The sequence below is a fragment of the Lissotriton helveticus genome, chromosome 8, assembly GCF_964261635.1.
Source record: "Lissotriton helveticus chromosome 8, aLisHel1.1, whole genome shotgun sequence".
Classification (NCBI taxonomy): domain Eukaryota; kingdom Metazoa; phylum Chordata; class Amphibia; order Caudata; family Salamandridae; genus Lissotriton; species Lissotriton helveticus.
The window spans coordinates 1,040,166,214-1,040,186,093 of NC_136069.1; the positions used below are offsets into that span (position 1 = coordinate 1,040,166,214).

The 19,880-nt window shown below is 44.6% G+C and overlaps 1 protein-coding gene across 8 annotated transcripts in view; it reads right to left on the bottom strand.

Annotated features, from left to right (window-relative positions):
• SH3KBP1 (SH3 domain containing kinase binding protein 1) overlaps positions 1-19,880 on the bottom strand; it is a 1,542,178-nt gene that overhangs the window by 532,882 nt on the left and 989,416 nt on the right. For all 8 annotated transcript variants that reach the window (XR_013599915.1, XR_013599916.1, XM_078657888.1 and 5 more), the window contains one exon: positions 11,448-11,653. Coding sequence is in view for 6 of the 8 variants with exons in the window: in XM_078657888.1 (XP_078514014.1) it covers positions 11,448-11,653 (206 nt within the window). In the remaining 2 variants the exon portion in view is untranslated. The remainder of the gene's footprint in view (positions 1-11,447; positions 11,654-19,880) is intronic.

Here is a 19,880-nt window from a genome sequence, read left to right on the forward strand (position 1 = left end):
CTCGGGCATTCTTTTTTCTTTCACGGTGCATGTTATGCACGACCAGGCTATGTACAAGTACCGGATTTTCGAAAATCGGAGACATTCTTGAGCACGCAGCCAGTATGGACAATAGTGGTAGATCACCGAGGTAGGTGTAGGTTCTGCTGGAAATATCTGAGACGAGGGGAAGGTTACCGAATTACATTAACCTAGTGTCCTTTATGTATTGCAGATAGAGCCAGCCCGCAGAGCTCCAACCCGGACCCCCCTTCATTTTTTCCCTCGCCGGATCGCCTTTTGGCCTGGGTGTTGTATAGACCAGGCTTGGGGAGATCCGGAGGTGGACCCTCTCGAGCATCACCCGGATCCTGAAGAGCACCAGGAAAACCTGACAGACTGCAGTTTTGCACTGGACTGTCTTGTCTTTACAGTCCTTCCCCCAAAAGTCTTTCTTCCTGCCTAAAGATAAGGGATTTTATGGAAAAACACTGTGTATGCACTGTCTATTTTGTATGTTTAATCTGATTTATAAAAGATTGGTCAGAAAGCCTCGACCACAGGTCGGAGTCTTTCCCAACGACATCCGAGGTTTGAATTCTGATTGCAGTATTATGAGTACAGTGGTCAGAATTCAAAGCGGCCGGTAATTCCTTCGGTCAATCAGAGAATGGCCCGTATTCCCATGGATGATGTTTCCGTCGTAGGGATTACGATGTTGGTTTCCTACAGGCTTTCCATGTCGAGCCTTCCGGCATGGAAAGCCTGTTGGAAAGCGACATTGGGACCCTTATCAGGGTCCCATTCATCCTGTGGCGTCCAGCTGGGGGCACCTATTGTGCCCACCTGTTAATCCCTGCACCATGCAGCAGGCACCCTGTGGTGCCCCCACGCAGAGCATGGATGAACGATCCTCCCATTTGCCTATGGGACCTTGTGATACGGCCGGTTGAGGGAGGCAGCACACGCTCCCATAGACAAATGGGATAATGCGACTGCACCATGTGGGGTCCCATTGTAATTGCGGTGTTGGGATCGCAGACTAGAGGTCGGTCGGTGTCGGTCGGAGGCCCATAGTCGCACGTCCAACCAAATGCAGTATGTGGTGCTGGATGCTGATTTCCATTGAATCCCCTCACTGTTCCCCAGTGTCAGCTTCCAGCCTTTGCATATCTTACATTCTGTCTTCTACCAACAACCAATTACTCAGAAGGGTATTAGTAGCACGGTCTCAGGAATTGGAGAGTCTTGTCAATTTCTTTCTCTTCAGTGAAAGAAAGGACCACCATTTCCTTGAGAAGGAATTGGTAAACACATCTTCCTCAGGGAGGCAGAGGAGTCCCTGGTAGCCCGCAAAGGAAGAGCAACCAGCAGTTCCCATCAGAGTTTGGACTGCAGCTCCAAAGGTGAATGCTCTCAGATTCTGGGTGCATGGCAACAAAAAGAAGCTAGAGGAAATTCTCAAAGTTCTGTAAACTAATGTATTTTATAATAAAACAGAACCAAATATGCAATAGGTCTCACATTTACGCAAGTTTGAGCTATTGACATTGCAAATAACAATGCCTTTTATATTTGTTTTTGTTTTAAAAACATAAATAAAAGGCATTGTCATTTACAATGCCAATAGCTTTAACTTGTGTAACTGCGAGACCTATTGCAGTAACGCATCAACATCTGCCTCTGAGCGCTCTATATTAGCTGTCAGCTGTCTCCATTTAAACAATTGTACAATCTTCTGAGAAGCTACTTCAAAGGTTATCTGTTGTCCTTTCAAATGTTCTTATTTGACAAGGTAATTGTATGCAAGGCGTTCAATCTTTCAGAAAGGCATGCCCACTGAATGCTACTTGACATAAAAAGTCACAGAATATATACAGGGTGTACGTATCCTGTAAATGTAAATGTTGATTGCAGGTGGTATGGATGGGTACATATTTATAGTATTTTCAGTTGAATTTGCTGAAACGTTTTGCGGTTCTTACTAGTTGAAGTGATCTAAAAACGCAGCCTAGGCAGAAACATTATCCAGCAACCATCGCCTTCGGATTTGTCCAGGTAAGAAGCTGTTTCTAACTCTGGCTTACATTGTAATGGCTTCCATGCCTCAAACTGTGACCATCTTAGGTCTTGGAACCATTAATCTGTAATCTGTTGTTAAGTACAATAGTCTACTCAGTTGATGTATACTTGAACATTTGCATAAAAGCAGTCTTGCAAGAACAATGTCCACCCTGTTAATATCGAGGATTGGGTAATTCTTTGGTGGCCAGCGCCTTGGATGCTGATTTTTCCTAAAACTGTGGCAGCCTCTGTCATTCTCTCTCACTTAGTGGCTGCTAGCAGTGTCTTTCCTTAAGCTCGCTCTTACGTTACCCCAGGCGGCCCATTGCTCCATGGGTCTGACTTCATAGATGTGGAGTGCAGCGCTACAGCCCCTCAGTTTTGAACACAAATACAAAGGGAACATGTCTGCTCGGCGGACATGTGCAGTTTGCATGATACCAAGCAGTGTCTGTTTGAAAGTGGCGGGCTTGTTACAAAAGGCCTCTCATCTCTCCCAACGTTGCTCTTCACAATTGGCAGAGGGCCTCATCACATGTGCAGTGTACATATCAGCCCCATGTCAATCGCAGAAAATGTGAGCTGGAGCTGCTAATAAGAATTAATCCAGGGCAATGAAGACCAGGCATGCAGGCAGCAAATGCAAATGTTTTAAAAAATGTGTTTGTCTTCTGTGCATTGTTTAAACTACCTTATTTTACACAAATATGGAAAGGGAATACTAGCAATTGTTGCTGCCAGCAATGTATTTTATGCCTACCATCAGTTGTAATATGTTATTTTACTCTCTCTTGAATGGCGATATGAGTATTGATTGCAGAAGTGCTTTTCATGACAGTTTAAACTATTTGTATTGATTAACATTTTTTTTTATAGATTATCATGTGTCATATCAAATTCACTTTTCAGGCATGAATACATTTAAAAAAAGCCCCCCGGGCGGCCCTCGACCAATGTGGTGATGGTACACACAGCAGAGCGCGCGCCAGCAGCCAGCCTACTTGCAGGCTGGTCACCTGCTCTGTGCACAGGAACCACTTAGGCATGAACTTAGCAATAAATAGCTGAAAGACAGTACGGCGGGGTCACTCGTTTCTTTTCGAGTGATTTCATTGTTTCCTTTTCTCTTCCTACCTGTCTCCCTGCTTGGAGAGCGAGTTGTGCAGGTGTGAGCAGCGACACCATGCTTGACTCTCTGCCCCCAAAACGACCCCTCGCTGACTGAGGGGAGGCCAGATCGCATCAGACAGTCGGAGGACGTTTTTGTCTTGTTATTATTTGAAGGTTGCTCAATGCCCCGGGGAACTTTTGAAATACGTGTGTAAGTATCCACAGTGCGCTAACATTTTTTTTAAATTTGGCACGCACAAGGTTGCTTGTGGTAGGAAAAAAATAACAATTAAGTACTTTGCTAGGGATTCGAGTTTTGTTGACTGGCAGTATGGGAAACCATAGGTTTTCGTTTATTTTTGTGAATACCCGTGTTTTTGACCGGGTCCTCTTTTTGTTAATGTTCCCAGAATACATGTCGGAGTTGCATGCCGATAGTTTCAAGTGTGCGCCTTGACAAGTGAGCGTGGGGCGGAATACGGAGAAAGGGGCAGGTGTGGGAAAGGTGCAAACCACAATCAGAGGAAGCATTGGTAGTTCCAATGGTATTTTTTAAGAAGTTGCCTCCCCTCCAACATCCCGAATCCCCGCATGGCGGCTGAGCATTAACAGGGTGGGGGGTAAATGAAAAAGTCACCGGAACATTAATCTTCACTTGACTGCAGCCGGCAGTAACAGCGGGAGCAGCCGCAGATAAGAGCGCCTCTGCGTGTGTGCCTGAGAGGAGCAGAGAGCGTCCCCCCGACAGCGCTCTGACACTTTTTTTCCCCCTCTCCCGGCTCCCTTTTCTCTCCCCCACCATCCCCTAGGATCCAATGATAGCTGGACAAGTCAGCAAGCCCGCGCTGCTGCCGCTGCGGAGTGGGATGAAGGCAGAGGCGAGAAGCGAGGAGGCGGCGGCGGCCACTTCAGACGGAGAGCTGAGCAAGTCCCCGAAACGGGCACATTACATTTGAAAACAAGGAGGGTCCATCAAATGCCTCCTTCCAGCAAGGAGAACGAGGCAACAATGCAGAAAACAGCACGGACAAAAAAAAAGCATTACCCCTTCCTCCAGCGCTTCCGCCGCCTCCGTTGCTGCTCGTCGTGGTTCCTCCGCGGGCGCCGACGCTCGTCCCCAACTCACCGCTGCCCTGCTCCTCTTCACACCGGGTCTCCGAGGTGAAAACGAAACCAAATCTTAAGAAGCTCACGCGCGCAACAAAATCCTAAAGCGCGCGTCGTAATCCGACTCTGCCATGACTCTGCCATGCTGCTTCAATGCTGCGCGTGGCCAGCTCCTGTCTCCAGTCGTTGCCCGCTGAAGTTGACTGAACCGACAGCTATAGTCTCTCAGCGAGAGCGCGCTTTCGCGCGCTTTTCGAAGCTAGACCTAAAAATGCAGACAGCCCACGGAATTATAGTCTGTTTGGCAACGGGAGAGGGAGAGGTGTGGCGCAGCGGCAAGATCGGCTGACTCTGGAGCACAGGGCTCACGGTTCGATCCTGGTGGCAGCTCAGCTCAGCATCATGTGACTCTGGGCAATAGCTCACTCAATCTCCCTGAAGACCATCAGCATCATGAAAACTTAAGGGGTGATATGTTCATGCTTTACAAAAAAGAATTATTTTTATTATAACTCCTAATAAATAAGATTGTTCACATTTGGAAAAAGAGACGTGACCAGATTTACACAGATTGAAAATCACTTTCACGTGCTGCAACGTTTTCATGTGTTTTTTTAAGCCATTACACACTGTCATGAAACACTGTACTGAACCGTTGGAATACAATTAGGGCAGTCACTCTCTTGCTGGTTTGTTTGATATTCAAAACCTGTCAGATACATTTTTAAAACATTTCAGGGAGACGAAAAAGCACTTTATAAACAGTACTTATGAATAAAAAACTAAATGCGTCATTCATAAAATATTTAAAAACAAACATTACGCCTAGGAGCACCAATGACAGAGGCTGATACAAAAAACAACAGGGTATGGATGTAGGCTCCTGCAGATAGAATTTACTACTTGTGAAAATGTGTGGCATGTATTTATGGCATGTGATGTGGTACCAGAATATCAGAGTCAGAATATTGTCTGAGATAAATAGTGTGTCCTACATATCACTCCTAAAAGTATCACCAAACTGGAGTTAATAATAGGAATTCTACACCCAAAGGAACAAAATATTTGTACAAGCTCTGTAGGACACATTTCTGTATACTTATATTCTGACCATAACCATGGTATGTATGACTGGAACTTTTTATGCAGCCATAAGTTTGGAGGTGGGTGTTGGGGAATGGGTGTTATCAAGTTAGTAGCCATTGGGAATACACCGGGCGCAGACCATGTCAAAAGGTATTACCAATGGTTTCACATCCAATTATTCTTACACTTATCAGAATAAAACTAATTAGGCCATCGAAAGGCAACAGTAAAAGTGCAAACTATACAGTCTGTTGCATCTATGTCAATTATGCAATTATAGAGCAGGATATGCTTGCACACAATTCCTTGTGAATGTCATGCATCTTAAAAGATGTATTGACGGACGAACCCTGCTGCAGGTGTCATGTCTCGTATATAAAAAATATAGGTTAATTGTTCATACGGATCTCTGGAACAATGGTGACCATTAACTGAAAATTCAATACAAAATATAAATTGGTCAGTTGAAGTTAATTAATTTGCTTTTCACATTTGTACCTGTAGGACTTCTCATACATCTTAACAACCCATCCTCCCAGTGGCTTAGCAAGACCGTTTGCCGCCCGTGGCCGCATGTAAGAGAGGGTAGGGGGGGCACTGGCGATTCCTCCATTTGCCACCCTTCGCCGGCCGCAGGTAAGAGTGGGTGGGAGGCCACCCCCCAAAACTCATGCTCCTTGCTACACCACTGCTTCCTACATAATTTGGCAGCCAAAGCTTCACAGTGAATACACAATATTCTGGAAGAAGATGAACTGACCGGAGCTTGGTGTCCGATCTCATTTCCAGATGTGAACAAAATGGCTATCCTCAACATAGGCGATGGCATGCATCTGTCGCTTATTTTCCAGTATTTATTCCATCAGGATTCAGATCCTAAGTTGTTCATATTAAGTATAGCTGTGACTTTCAAAGTTCATTTAGTGTAGTCTCATTTCCTAGATTAAATGACCTCATAAACCATCATGTGTATCACGATTTGTTTACCGCGTCCAACAAATTATCTTCTCTACGCATACATTATATACTGATCTTCGCAAGCAGTTAATGTCTTCAAGTAACCTAGATTGATGAGTTGCACTTATGGCACAGCCCCACTCTGTCAAAACCATGTCCCGCATAGCCCTAGACTCCCATGTGACTTTTAAGCCTTTAAGCTGCCAAGGAGGTTAACTGTTACACCAGCAAGTCCTGCTCCCAGAAGTGCATCGTAAGTCCAAATAGTGAACGGCCCAGGGTATAATCTCTATGCTGATAATTTAAGCATCTCATGTGGTTTCATCAAAGATGTAGTTTTGGGGAGGCCCATACCCAGGTTAGCACATTACGCAATGCACTGGCATAGCATGGGTGCCATGGGTTGTAAAGAAGGCAACAAAATCTGCCCCTTTCCCCTCATTGAGTAGTAAAAGGGGCGTACTGCTGCTCTCACACGTGGGCTGCTCTAGTAATTGCTGTGATAGTTATATCTCTGCCCCTAATTAACAATGTCATTTTACAGGTTATACACCAGTCAGTATTCCATACACTTTTATTTGTCTCAACCAAATTGCATTTTTCATTAAATGAAGCGTGTAATATTTTGTTTTCTTAATATCAATCAATCAATCAATCAATGCATTTGTAAAGCGAGCTAAGTACCCGTGAGAGTCCAAAGGCGCTGTGGGGGGTGGGGGGGGATGAGGGGGGGCTGCTACTGATCGAAGAGCCAGGTCTTGAGAAGTCTTCTGAGAGTTTCCTTTCAAAATATAAAACTAGAATTGGCAAAGCCAATATTGCCAATGATTTTAGGAGCTGCTTTTAGGGACATATTGCCAATACTTTTAGTTCATGCTGTTTCGCACCAGCAAAAAGCATTTGTTGCAGATGCTGTGCAGCATTGGCCAAAGCAAAAACAAAAGAAAAAGTAGATATGCAATGGCAAGACCACTTGTGGGACCCACGACATTTGGTAAGAATGTGCATGCATCCCCATGCATATGCACTTCTGCAAAAAGACACACTTGCCATTTGTTTTTACCAATCCAACATGAACGAGTAAATTAAAAAAATTAAACTGGAGTAGCTTGAAAAAAGCTTTTCTGTAAGGCGGAAGGCAGCAATTTGGTGCTGCAACCTTCCAAAAAACTAAAAATTAAAAAAAGGGTAGTGGGGCGAACAGAGAAGCAGGTGGGAAGTAGCAATGGGGAGGTAAAGCAGTGAGAAACACTAGATTAAAACTACTATCTAATTTTAGTCCTTGTTTGAGTATTTACTTAAAAGTTCTTACACCTGATGTGCAAATTTCGCTAATCTGACCCGTTCAATTGCAGTCTCCAAATTAAAGAGAAATTTCATGGCATTTGCGCAGGTGCGTATGCCATATTTTAAAAATAGAGGTTTCAATAAAGTGCAAAGTGCATAGTCCAAACATTGGCATGTGCAAACCAAGTGAGCACTGGATTCCTCAGCAGCGTCATGATTGGTATGAGTGGCCTGGTTTGGCGGGCCATCAGGTAGTGGGAACTTTTGCATATTCTCCACCCAGCAGTGCAATACACCCGGGTAGAGAACGTGCGAAGTGCGCATGTCTGTTTGGCCGGCCCAAGACGGCCAGTCAAACCATCATGCACACTTAGAAAGTGCTCACCACTCCTCTCCCTGCTATGTGCGCAGCCCAGTCAGCCCCGCACTGCACCCCACCTAAAAGAAACACAACAGAGCCAGTATTGAAAAATAAAATGATAATAACATGGTTTTATTATAATTTTATTTCTCCTGAGTGGCAACGCAGCTCCGCCTTAACGGAGGAGCCACCACTGATTACATTTCCACCCCCTGGTGCATGAATGCCACAAATTAGGCTAAAAAGGAATACAAAGCATTTGGATAACATGATAGAACTAGCATACTATAAATAATCTGGTAAGCATGTATCCCTCTTCCAGCACATTTGCTGCTGTATCTGATCTTCATCAAAGCTGGTGGCCCTGTGGCAGGTAGTTGACATTTGTAACAAGCACAAGGTTTACAATCTAACTAAATTTACACACAACAGCTCAGTAAGCTCTCAACAGGCTTAGTCGAAGTCCCAATCTCATAGACTCAACACCTGCATGCTTACTCACAGCGATTCATTTGCAAAAATATATAGTTGCAAGGGCCCAAAAATGCTCTTAAGAGATGTGACTGTTTCTGATGAATAACTGGGTTGCCGGGTACCAACGCTGCAGAGTCTTGATTCCATTTGGTGCCTCTTCCTTCCATCACCCTACACTTCTCCTTATCTCATTCTTGCACTTTTTTATTTCAGCTTTCTCCCTCTTTTAGTTTTCAGATCATTCTCCTTCTCTTTCCATTTTGTTCCATCAATTTTATTTCTCTATTTTATTGTATTTTATGGCTGGATGCCACTTTTATGCTTTGCATTATGTACATAGCTACAAGATTTGGTATTCAGAGATCTCAATCTCTGAGTAACATAAGTAGACAAAGGAGTATCATTTATATATGTAACATTGGCATGGAAATGTATCACACTACATTTATTTATTCAATAAGATTAATACATTGCTAGACTACTAGGATTCACAGAAGTAAACCAGTGAGAATCCATTGATACACATTGGATAGGAAGCCGGTTCAGTCCATGCCCTCTGGTCTTCTTGTGAAACTAATAACCAATCAATTTGGAGATTCTCCTAGGATGACCACCATCCTCCAGGTCATTCCAGACACAGTGTCCGGTCCTGGGCCTCTGGGGATAACTTAATGCATTCGGGATGTTGCAGACTTGCTTTGCTCTCTTTGAACTAATTTGACTAACACATCTGGAAAAACAATGACTTGAGGGTCAAGTGCTCACGACTGGAGATAGTGTTGCTAAAGACCTGGAGTGAGGTGTACACCCTAGATCCTAATAGAAAAAAAACAAATAGTCGTGTTGGGATTTGATTTATGGATGTTTCTAGGAATGGAAAAAAGGGGTAGAAATGCAGGGATTCAAAATCTGAGAAACTGGATTTCCAAAAGGCCTAGCAACTGAAGTTAATTGGAAACAGCCTTTTGGATATGTCTCTAGAAGTCAATTTAAATAAAAGATACTGGAGAATGTCCTTTTGTTGTGGAAATGAGAAACCATATTATTTGCACTGGTATGTTGCACTGCATGAATGGCCTCATGAAAACTTTGGGAGCAGAAACAGAATGTGACATTGTTGAACGTGGTAGAGTCCTACAAAACATGTTCTTTTTTAGGAAAATCTGACCTAACGCCTGCTTTACTAACTATAATTTGTAATTTAAAAAAATACCTTATGTTACCTGCCACTTTTAAAGAACCTCTTGTGTGGCTTCTAAAAAACAACAACTCATCTGCCAAAAGCACTGGCAAAGCGAACATGCCTGGTGTTGGCTGTCAACCATTCGGCTTTATCAATTCTTTTTTTGTCTTCGTTTGTGTTAAACTTAATTTCTGAGGAACTATCGGGCCCTGCCAATATATAAAATAAACATTGGCTCAAGGCAGAAAAAATGTTGCTGTCACAAAGCACACTTCATCATAGCAGTCCTTGGTACTGAATGAAACTACTTTGTGAGGATGTGCTCTTTGAGAAGTGCAGAAGGCCTTCAGCCAGTGACTGAAATCACAGAGACGTTAGTCAGTGACTGAGGTGGGTCGACCCATTTTCCCTTGCTATATCCTGTAAATGGGCGTAACAAAACTGTAAATGACACAACTGAAGAGGGATGGTCGACAGTCTCTATGAATAGATGTATATAGATATAGATAGATATAGATAGATATAATATTTTTAGTAAAATCAAAGGCCTAAAAACATTTGTTTGGCCAGAATGATAAAAATCAGCTTTCTTCTCTCCTCAGATGTACTCTCAGCAATTTGTCCAGGCAGGGGCTAAGACGGCCTACACCGGAGGAGATGCTCACTTCTAAGGTTTGCTGGCATTTGTGATTTATAATAATGGAAATGCAAACCATCTGTTACATCTGCTCCTTGTGTTAGTCTCATTGAAACCTACTCAAGATCCACTGACCTCTACTCTGGCTCGTTTCACACTGTCTGTACCAAAGTTACAGAACACAGCATCACGATAATCCTAACCCAGCTCAACCATCTTGCCTTTGGAAAAGCACCCTTTAGACCTTTCTTTTTGAACTCTAGGTGCAATTGGCTGCAGAATGTGCCTAGTGGTGATGCTTTCATAGCGCCATACCCAATGCTTAATTTGTGAAAAGAAAGTGTGCCGGCACCCAAGCTCTGCTCGGAAGCCTGCAACCAGTGCAATTTAATCTCAGTGTGCCAAACACCAAGGCTAGTAGCCTTAAATCTACCTCATGCCTCTTCAATCCACTACAGGCAGTGCCTGCCCCAGTGGCTAACCGAAACTTGATGGACCTCCCCATGCAAAGTCTGGAACTCTCAGGCCAGGTACCTGCCAGTATCGAAGGGGGTCCCCTGAGATCAGGCCCCTCCTCCACACCTGTGCTGTGGGGGCTTTTGTTACGCCACTGCCTGTTTTTCCGTCTTTACAATCTTTGTGTTATCTCTCTCTTGCACTCAATAAACATATGATGTGGAAAAATGCTGTTATCCATAAGCATGTGCTGGTGGCCCCCACCGTCTCAAATTAAGCCTTGGCCATACCATACAAGTCCCTTATTTAGTCAAGTCACCCCCTAATGCCCCAGAGAAGCACAGCATTACAATTGAGCACTGCCAGTCTTAACAGGCATGAAGCAAAACTGAATCATTTTGTATGGGAGCACATGTGCAACTGGGTTCAAAGCACTGGCCAAGATATCACAAATTGTATGTCTGTGCGTAAGATGAGGGTTGCTTCTTCAAAAAGTAAAGAGCTATTAAAAAATAAAAATTTAGAACAAATGGCATTAGAGTCTTTAACCGCTTGCGTGCGCGTGATGGCCGGGAGCCATCACGCGTCACGGTGGGCGTGTGCGGAGGAAGGCCCCCGGCCGTCCGAACCCCGCCCACTCTCTATTTCCTCAGCACCGCGGTGGAATTTGCGCCGTGGTCAAGTGGTTAAGAATACACAGACATTTTCAACCACCTTAAATGTAATACTAAGAAATAAGCACATACCTTTTCAGGTGGAAGCATGTCGTTGTCTACCTCTATGGACCTTGGCCTCAGCTTGATTGGTCGATCTTTAAAAATATCCCCAAAGCCAAATCCTCGGATCTTCTTGGGCTGGTTTCTTTCACCCGTCAATGTCCCATTGGCCCCATCTGATTTTGTGCTGCTCGAATCACCACCATCACTCTCTGAGCCGGTGGCATCCTTTGCACCTGCAAAACACATTAATATGAAAAAAATCTGTTTTGCCGTAACTGCAAAAATCCAAAGTTTACAGGCTTGCATCCAGCAGTGACCAATGTACAGGTGTGATTGCTGCCAGCAGTAATCTGATGTGCCAATAAGTGATATCCAAGTCAACAACACCTAAGCTGCTCAATTTGATTAAATATTTCAAAGTTTGAACGGAACATAAGATAGGGCTAACTATTCAGGAGATGGATAAGAGTGAGAAGGAGCATACAGAGCCTCGTGGTTGTCAAGGAAGGGTTCTTTAAATAATTTAGCTGGGATGGCTCCTTCGGTGGAGCAGAGGAGCATCGCCCCACTTAAAATCCCCAACAACCCTGAAAAATAAAATGGTTATTTATTACCATTTTATTTTTTATCCCTGTCCAGAGCAGAGCATTAGTGGTTCTGCTAAGTGACAGCGGCAGGGAGGAGGGTGGGCTGTCCTTGCACTTGTTTAAAGTGCACACGTCATTTTGGCCGCCGCCTTGTGACGGCCAGCCACACATGCACACTTTTTAAACATCTCTAACCCAGCTTTCTCGAGACAATTGCGTTAGAGCAAGTGCAAGTCTCTGGAACGCTGAGGAGCGCCGATTGAGGCCACTCTCTCCAACCAGGGCGCTGCTCTCATGCTGCATGAGAGCAGCGTCCTGATTGTTCAAGGGAGTTGCTGCATCCAGTTCCGGTAGTCAGAAGAGGACCGGAGAGGTGTACGTCACGTTCAGATAATTTATTTATTAATTCTTATTTTATTTTGCATGCCCTCCAACCCCCTGTAGATGCCACTGTAATTTAGGGTCTTTTCAACAAGGATCTTCTCCTGTCAGAACTTTTGTTAAAGTCAATACAATATGCATAACAATTCAAAGGGGAAACATTAGGACCCTGTCACCCTTCACAGTAAAACTCCTTCCTGTGTTTAACTGATTTACCTCAACTCCACATCACTTTGCTTAATTCCTCCACATCAATGCCTCACTACTGTTGCAGCTCCTTGCCCCTTCCCCTCCAAAGTCTAGGCTATTATGCCTGCACAATCTCCTTTTCTGTGGTAATGCTCCTCACCCATGTCTCCACCAATAACCTGCAGAAAAGGCTGGCTCTTAAAGTGATGGAGAGAGAGAATTACAACACTATATCCACACTTTACCAACAAGATGGAAAATAAAGAAAGCTCCCTCGAACTGGGCAAAACTAGGGGCATTTCACCCCTTGCAAAGAGCCATACACTTGCTTGTTGAATACTTCAGCATAAAGCTGAGAGCTTTAGAGGCATGCAGATTAAACAATTTGTGTTGGGTTTTATCAACTGTAGACAATAACAATTGTAGCAGGACGAGACAATAACACATGATCAACTGTAGACAATACTCAGCATGGAAGAAAGCTTGATGGCTCAAAATAATACTAGACCATAAGACCAGAGCCTCTGCTCTAAGAAAAGATGGTGGCACAGTATGATTCATGGCCCAGACAGGCAGCCTCAACTAGAACACCATTTCTGGTCCGCTTTAACCAGTTCTTTATTCTCCACAGCCCTGAGAACGGCGTATGGCTGTTCCTGGCCCACCAGGGCAGTCTTCCAAATGCATAGTAATTTGCATTTTCTGTCTTTCATCTGCGCCCTCCTGCTGCATCCATCAATTCCCAAACTGGTCAGATCCTTCACCAAGCTAGCTTGTGACAGCCTGAGTTTCACATGTTGATCTCAACTTAGTAGCCAACTGGCACTACCGAGGGAGAGAGGCTGGATCCTGAGAGCAGGGCAATTCTGTTTACCAGTGGCCTTTTGTCCGACTCTCCCCGGTGCCTCAGCTGGCATTCAGTCAGATAGCACTTTGTTCAAATAGATTAGCACAGTGTAGCTCTTATATTGCCATGGCTCTCCTTCCACATTCCTCATCCTTCATTTCAGTGCCCCTGCTCCTAACAGCTGGAATTTATGGCTTACCAGTGCCGCTCTCCCTTGCTTTCTGCGGCCTTAGAAGACGCCATCCAGACTTACCATCCCATTTGGGCACTACTCGCCAATGCTGTATGTCACTAAATATAGTAGGCTTTGTTACATTTTGTTCTAGTTAGGGCCTCACTCTCCCTCCCCATGCTGCCTTAGGATCTGCCTTATCACCGACAGTTCCCATACCCACACGGTCATTATGCCACATATCACGGACACGCCAGGCAGTCGCGATAGTCCCACTACCTCAGGATGCTTTCTTCCTCTTTTGGGGCTCTGCCCCAATTGACTCCCTACGCTCACTTTTGATTGTCTGGAATGTTGCAGCCAGCCAATTTTTAGTCACTAATTTTCTCCCTCATCGGAAACTATGAAGGGCATTGGATGACCTACAACCTTTGAAAAGTACTGACACCAATCATTGAAGCCTCTGGGCTCAGCAGTTTGCCTGGCAATGCTCTTCACTAAACAACCCCTCTCAGCCCAGGTGCACATATATAGTGACCCTCTGGAAAATGTAATTACATGACATCCTTAAAACACAGGTTGTGTCCTTCGTGGGAGAGTTCCCTTTTGCTAAACCTAATGTAGAAAGCGAAGAAGGACTGAATGTGGCACATAAATTAAATACAGGCACTAGCGGCATACAGGCATCACCATAAAATACATTACGGATGGTATGCAAATAGATTACCTAAAATGACTAAATGATGGTTGATCTTACTGTTATTTTAAAATGCGTGTTTAAAAAATACAAAACACTTTCAGTTCTATACAATTAAGAACACCACGCAATATCCAATCTACCTACTTCTCATTCCAATTTCCAAACTTAGATTTTGGAGACCAGGAATCAAAGTTCTTAGGGAACCAGGTACTCAACACACAGAAAGATCATACTTGAAAGCCTAAACATGAGACCAATCAGGCACTTTGCAATCACGAACAAACTCTCACATGGTCTGCCTTGTACAGTCTAAATAAAGGTACATGTCCCCCCAAGACTAATTATAAGTGAGAAAGCACCATCACAAGCCATGAAAATAAAAATTTCAACATACCCATTAAATGCAATCATAGGTATATCTAATTAACAGCCTAATAGGCTTAACACTCTCAAGCACTCAAACCAGGCAGTAGCTTCTGAACACCCAAAGGCCAACTCACCTATTTGTCACGGCCTGTGTCGCCAGACGTCTTACCCACAATCCACCAAAGCTACCAAATCAAAGCAAGGGTAACATGTTTTGATTTTATTTGGCCAGTAAGGTGAAGCACAGAAGGACCAAGTTTAAACATCACAAAGGGCATTGTCACTCAGAACCATAAACTCTTATTTCTGACCACTATAAAGACTGTGAAAAACAAAACCTCTCTTCAGCACTCCTGACTTACCATCTTGGGTAAAGGCACTCATATCTGAATATTCCACCTGAATCCCCCAAACCTACCAGCAGTGAAACAGTTTCAATCATTACAAACAAAACATGTGCTTTGTAGGTTGATTTTTACTATCCTCAACACTATTAATGTTATAGTATATGCCTACAAGGAACTTAGAGCTTTCAATCAATCCTTGCATTTATCCAAACATTTGTCCAAGTGTCCCGCCAACACCTCTTGGCCAACAATTGCATCACCCATTGTTGAGAGGGACTCTATCCACTGTGACTCAGTGTCCTCACTGTACTCTCTTGAGATCTACACAACCAGCTTTGGGGGACTTAGTCAAGTCTACCACCAATACTGATCCCCGCTAAATCGGAAACCCAGCAGCTCAGCAAACGAATCTGCCATCAGTCAGTCCACCTCAGCAGACAGGTCAAAGGGTCTGCCTGAGCTGACTTTTTCTACATATTCTCTCAAAAAGACAAGTGCTGCTCGAAACCTTGTACCCCCGCCCCCGGTTCCTCTTCACCGAAGTCAGGCCCTACTCTTGAATTTTCAACAAACTTCACAAGAGCTCTCTCCAACAGTCAAGCACTCTAGCAACATCGATAGCACTATCCCAGGCTGTTTCCCCTAACCTCCTTATCATCACCAAAAGTAATTCTGTGCAAGTTACCTGGCCTCCGCTTCACGTGCTTTGAATGTCGCTTGTAAAGTGTATCAATGGACCAGAATCCTATTACACTTGCGCCACGAGTACACACCTTCTTGATCTGGCATAATCACCCTTCACATCTAAAATGTACTTATTACCCCTTGGACGTCTTAAAAGTCACAGCAGACAACCAATTCGGATGCATATGCCCAAGGAGTGGTCGACAAAAGGAACCATCCTCATCAGACAGCCAATCACAGCCTTAACATCATATTCTCCCAAATATTAAACATCATGGTATGCAACTATTTCCTCCTACTCTGGTCTGACATAATTGTCATCATGGTCTTCATACTGAGGAATCTAAACTCCAAGATGCCCTGCCTTTCCCCAACTTCCTTATTTTGGTCAGTAACATATATCATCAATGCAGGTGCCCTTCTCCAAGCTTCTCCGAATGTCACCTCTAGCAGGAGAGCGGTCAACAGGGCCGGGCTGGCTGTAGTGGGCACCAGGTGTTTTCCCGGTGAGCCGGAAGGGTGGGGGCCAGTTTTGTTACTGGGTGCCGGTTTTGCAGCAGTGTTCCCCCTGTGACAAAAGCGGCAGTGGTACTTCTTACTAGCCAGCCCCCCCACAAACACGCAACCAGGCCGGTTGAGCAGATTGCCTGGGCTGGTTGCTGTTCCCAGTCCGGCCGTGGTTGTGAATCAGATACAGGAGGCCACTGCGAACTGTCAACTGTGCAATGATCTCCGGCTTCCAGGATAAAATAGACACTTCCGCCAATGACAAACCGGCGCTGTGAAACAGGAAGAAACTGTGAACTGTATGGTGTAGTCTCTATAATGTGACAACATTAAGCAGAGGAAAAATAAATACTTTGTGTTGCTTTGAGAAGATGTGATAATATCCTGCTGAATCACTTCCAGATTTCGAACCCTAGCTGCACCAATACCAGTTGAAACATACTGTCCCAGAATTCTTTAAGCAGAGGGCAGTCAGTTGTGGAAAAGTAAATTTTGCCATGTTCTGTGTCCCTACGTGTCCCCCATCTTATGTTATGTGTGCATGATTAATATGCATATGTATCCCCCATGTTCGATTAAAGACGCAATTACAGTTGTGTCCATCTCTAGTATGCTAGTTTCCAGTTCTCGTGAAAACTACGAGTATTAGGCCTATGTAAGGTTACGTTGCCACGTTTCTCAGTGTGCACGTTATTTCATTGAAAAGTCCCTGTTTCTAGGCCTGAAAAAGGGCCCGGACACCAGATTCACCTCCTGTCTCCTGAACCCTCGCTGAGGAGCGATACAGCCCCCACCTGTATCCTCGACCCTTCACTTACTTCCTGCCTCGCAGTGCCCGGCTCGGCCTGGCTCTGCCCACGAGTCTGCCAAGAGTATGTTATGATTCTAGTTATCAGTCCAGCCCTCCTTCTCTGCATTCCTAAGCTACTGAATCACATCAATAGTTTCAGTCATCGTCTAGCCTTTACGTCTCCATGTAAGAGAAATACTGTATTAATGGTCATTTAATATTCTTCAACATGCACTACATGTAGAATAATGCATGCTCCAGTCTTAGAGTCTGTTAGCCTCTCCCCTCCTGACTCTTAGTTTATATCAACATGTCCTCTAAACATTAGATACTAGATAGGGTTTAGGTACATGTCGCCCTGACTTTCCAGACTTCAGTCTCTGCTCTTAGCGCAGAAGTCATAGCCCCCAGCTTCTCCCTAGTAACACGTCATTGTCAGTTTGCGCGCACCATTAGGTTAGAGGTCCCGGCTCCTTAGGTAGCCCCCTCCATGTTTCCGCCCCATTTATGACATATTCTGTTACGTTTACATCACATGTCTATGTATACGCCTCTTGTTACACCTACTTTCACCCTTATCTTTCGCGACTGCTATTGACCACACCCACTGCTCCGCCTACTGTATTCACTGTAATGCAACTGTTTTAGTATATATGCTTGTGTACTGTTATTAAATGTTACGCCGATTCCTTTTCCCTAGCGCGCTCATTCCCTGTCCCCCCTGCAGGGCCCTGCCATCCTGTTCCCGTGCAGGTTGTCCTGTTCCTGTCCTTTATGCTGTATTAAACCTGCAAACTCCTACTACCTCGAATCTTGACTCTTATTTATTGAGCTATCTGTTATTGCTATGTCCAGTCAAACCTAGATCCGGTATTATTTATTTATATACCACATAATGGCGCCCGAACAGGGACTTGCCCTTTCCCCACGCGCCGGTGAAGCCACGTATGCCCCCTGATCCTCTGCAGCCGTGACGGAACCATACCGTGCACGTGCAGATATTTCTGCTTCAAGTATTCCCTCAGGCCCACGGAGGAGACAAATTGCGGTCCAGCATCCAGACGAGGCGGTGGAGGAACGCGGCGAGTCCCGACCAGAGCCCAAGCCGAGAGTCCAAGGTCCGAGGTATCCGGAGGCCCACCCGTAACTGAAGTCCGAAGTTCGTCCGTCCGGCGTCGAAGCAGTCCAGTTCAGTCCGAGGCCTTCCGTTCTTGCTGCCCGGTGAGTACCGTTGCTGGGGTAGTATCTAGACAGGGTCAATCTTATTGACTCTGGTCCGTGGGTTTTGGTGGTACACAGACCCAAAACGAAGTGTCCACTTCGGTGGATGCGGGTCCTGACGTGTCTCTTTACGAGACCGGTAAGTTTCGTACTGTTTTAGCAGTGCATCTAGTTTCTGTTCTAGTCAGTTCTGTTCTCGAGAAGATTCATGTATTCTGTTTTCAGTATTCCAGGTAGTATTCTGTTCGAACTGTTATTTTAAATGTTCTTCATGTATTTTTAATGTCGTGGTATGAAAGTGGTGTAATTATCGTGTTCATTGTGTATTGTATTGTGTCTAGATTACAGTTCAGTCATGCCCTTATTTTCCAAACTACGTCAGTTGAAAACTAGAAAAGGTCTGTTAGAAGCAGCAGTTCCTGTCCCGCCTAGGGACAGTCCAGGTCACTTTATGTATCAAAAGCATGGCATAAGTGCCATATTATATCTAGATTTATGGGTGGAGTACACCAAAGAGTTAGAAGAAAAGTATAGATGGCCCGTATCAGGTACGTGGGATGCCGAGTGCATCATGCGAGTAGAAGAAGCATTATGGAAAAAGAAAGCCAGACAGTCACAGAAAGATGCCATCGAGTTATGGCGCAAAGAATCTCATAAAAGAACCGAAAAAGAAATCAGAAAGTCAGAACTAAGTAGAGAATCCTTAGAACGAGCCCAAGAAAGGGAACTAATCGAGATAGGTGAACGAGTTAAAACCGAACAGTCAGACAGACAGAGGAATGCCCTTATTAAGGGTATGTACCCTCTTCTTACCGAGGGCTTGCCAAAAGCAACCCCGGAGGCATCCAGTAATTTTCCGCCACCATTAGTTCCGATCAAGCTACGTCACAAACCGACCGCAGCTGATATTTTTATTTCGTCCTATTTGGACGACACAGTCCCAGAATATGCAAATCCTGTTCCGCCAGCTCCTGTAAATAATGTAAATCCTGCTCCTCCAGTCACCGGAGTACCTGCTACGGTACCCCCGGTCCAGCCCACATTACAATTTCCCACCGCGCCAGCACGAAGAGTATCAGTCGACGATTCTAGTTTAGGGGCCGCAGGAGGAGGTCCTCCTGGTACCCCGCCGCCACACCAACGTGTAACGTTAGTCGAGTTACATGAACGTGCGTTACAGCGTACGCCCAAATATAAGTCCGTTGCAGAAATCCGACGAGCCCTTACTGAATGCCGCTATGATCCAGTTGCAGGTGATGATAGTACAGTTATATATTCCATCCGTGTAAGACGGGTGACCGGGTATTTGGACACCCTACCGAATATGAAAGAAGATCTAGACAGAATATATCGTTTCATCCGTACAGGGGATGATCCAGAAAGTATTGGCGAAGCCATGTCTCAAAGGAAAGCTGAGATCCAGCTCATGTTATTAAAGTTTCTGATTAATTGTTTAATAAGGGAACAAGATTATCCGACCAAAGATCCGGCCGAAATGAGAACCCTGACAAGGTGGAGTGATAATATAGCCGAGGGTAAGCACAGAACCATCAGTAGTATAGAGAGTATGTACAAGAAAATTCGTAAAGAAATAATAAGGTTACACGAGAAACGCAAAGAAGCACTAGTAAGCGAGAAAGAAAATGACTCTTCTACTGAAGAGGTAGAC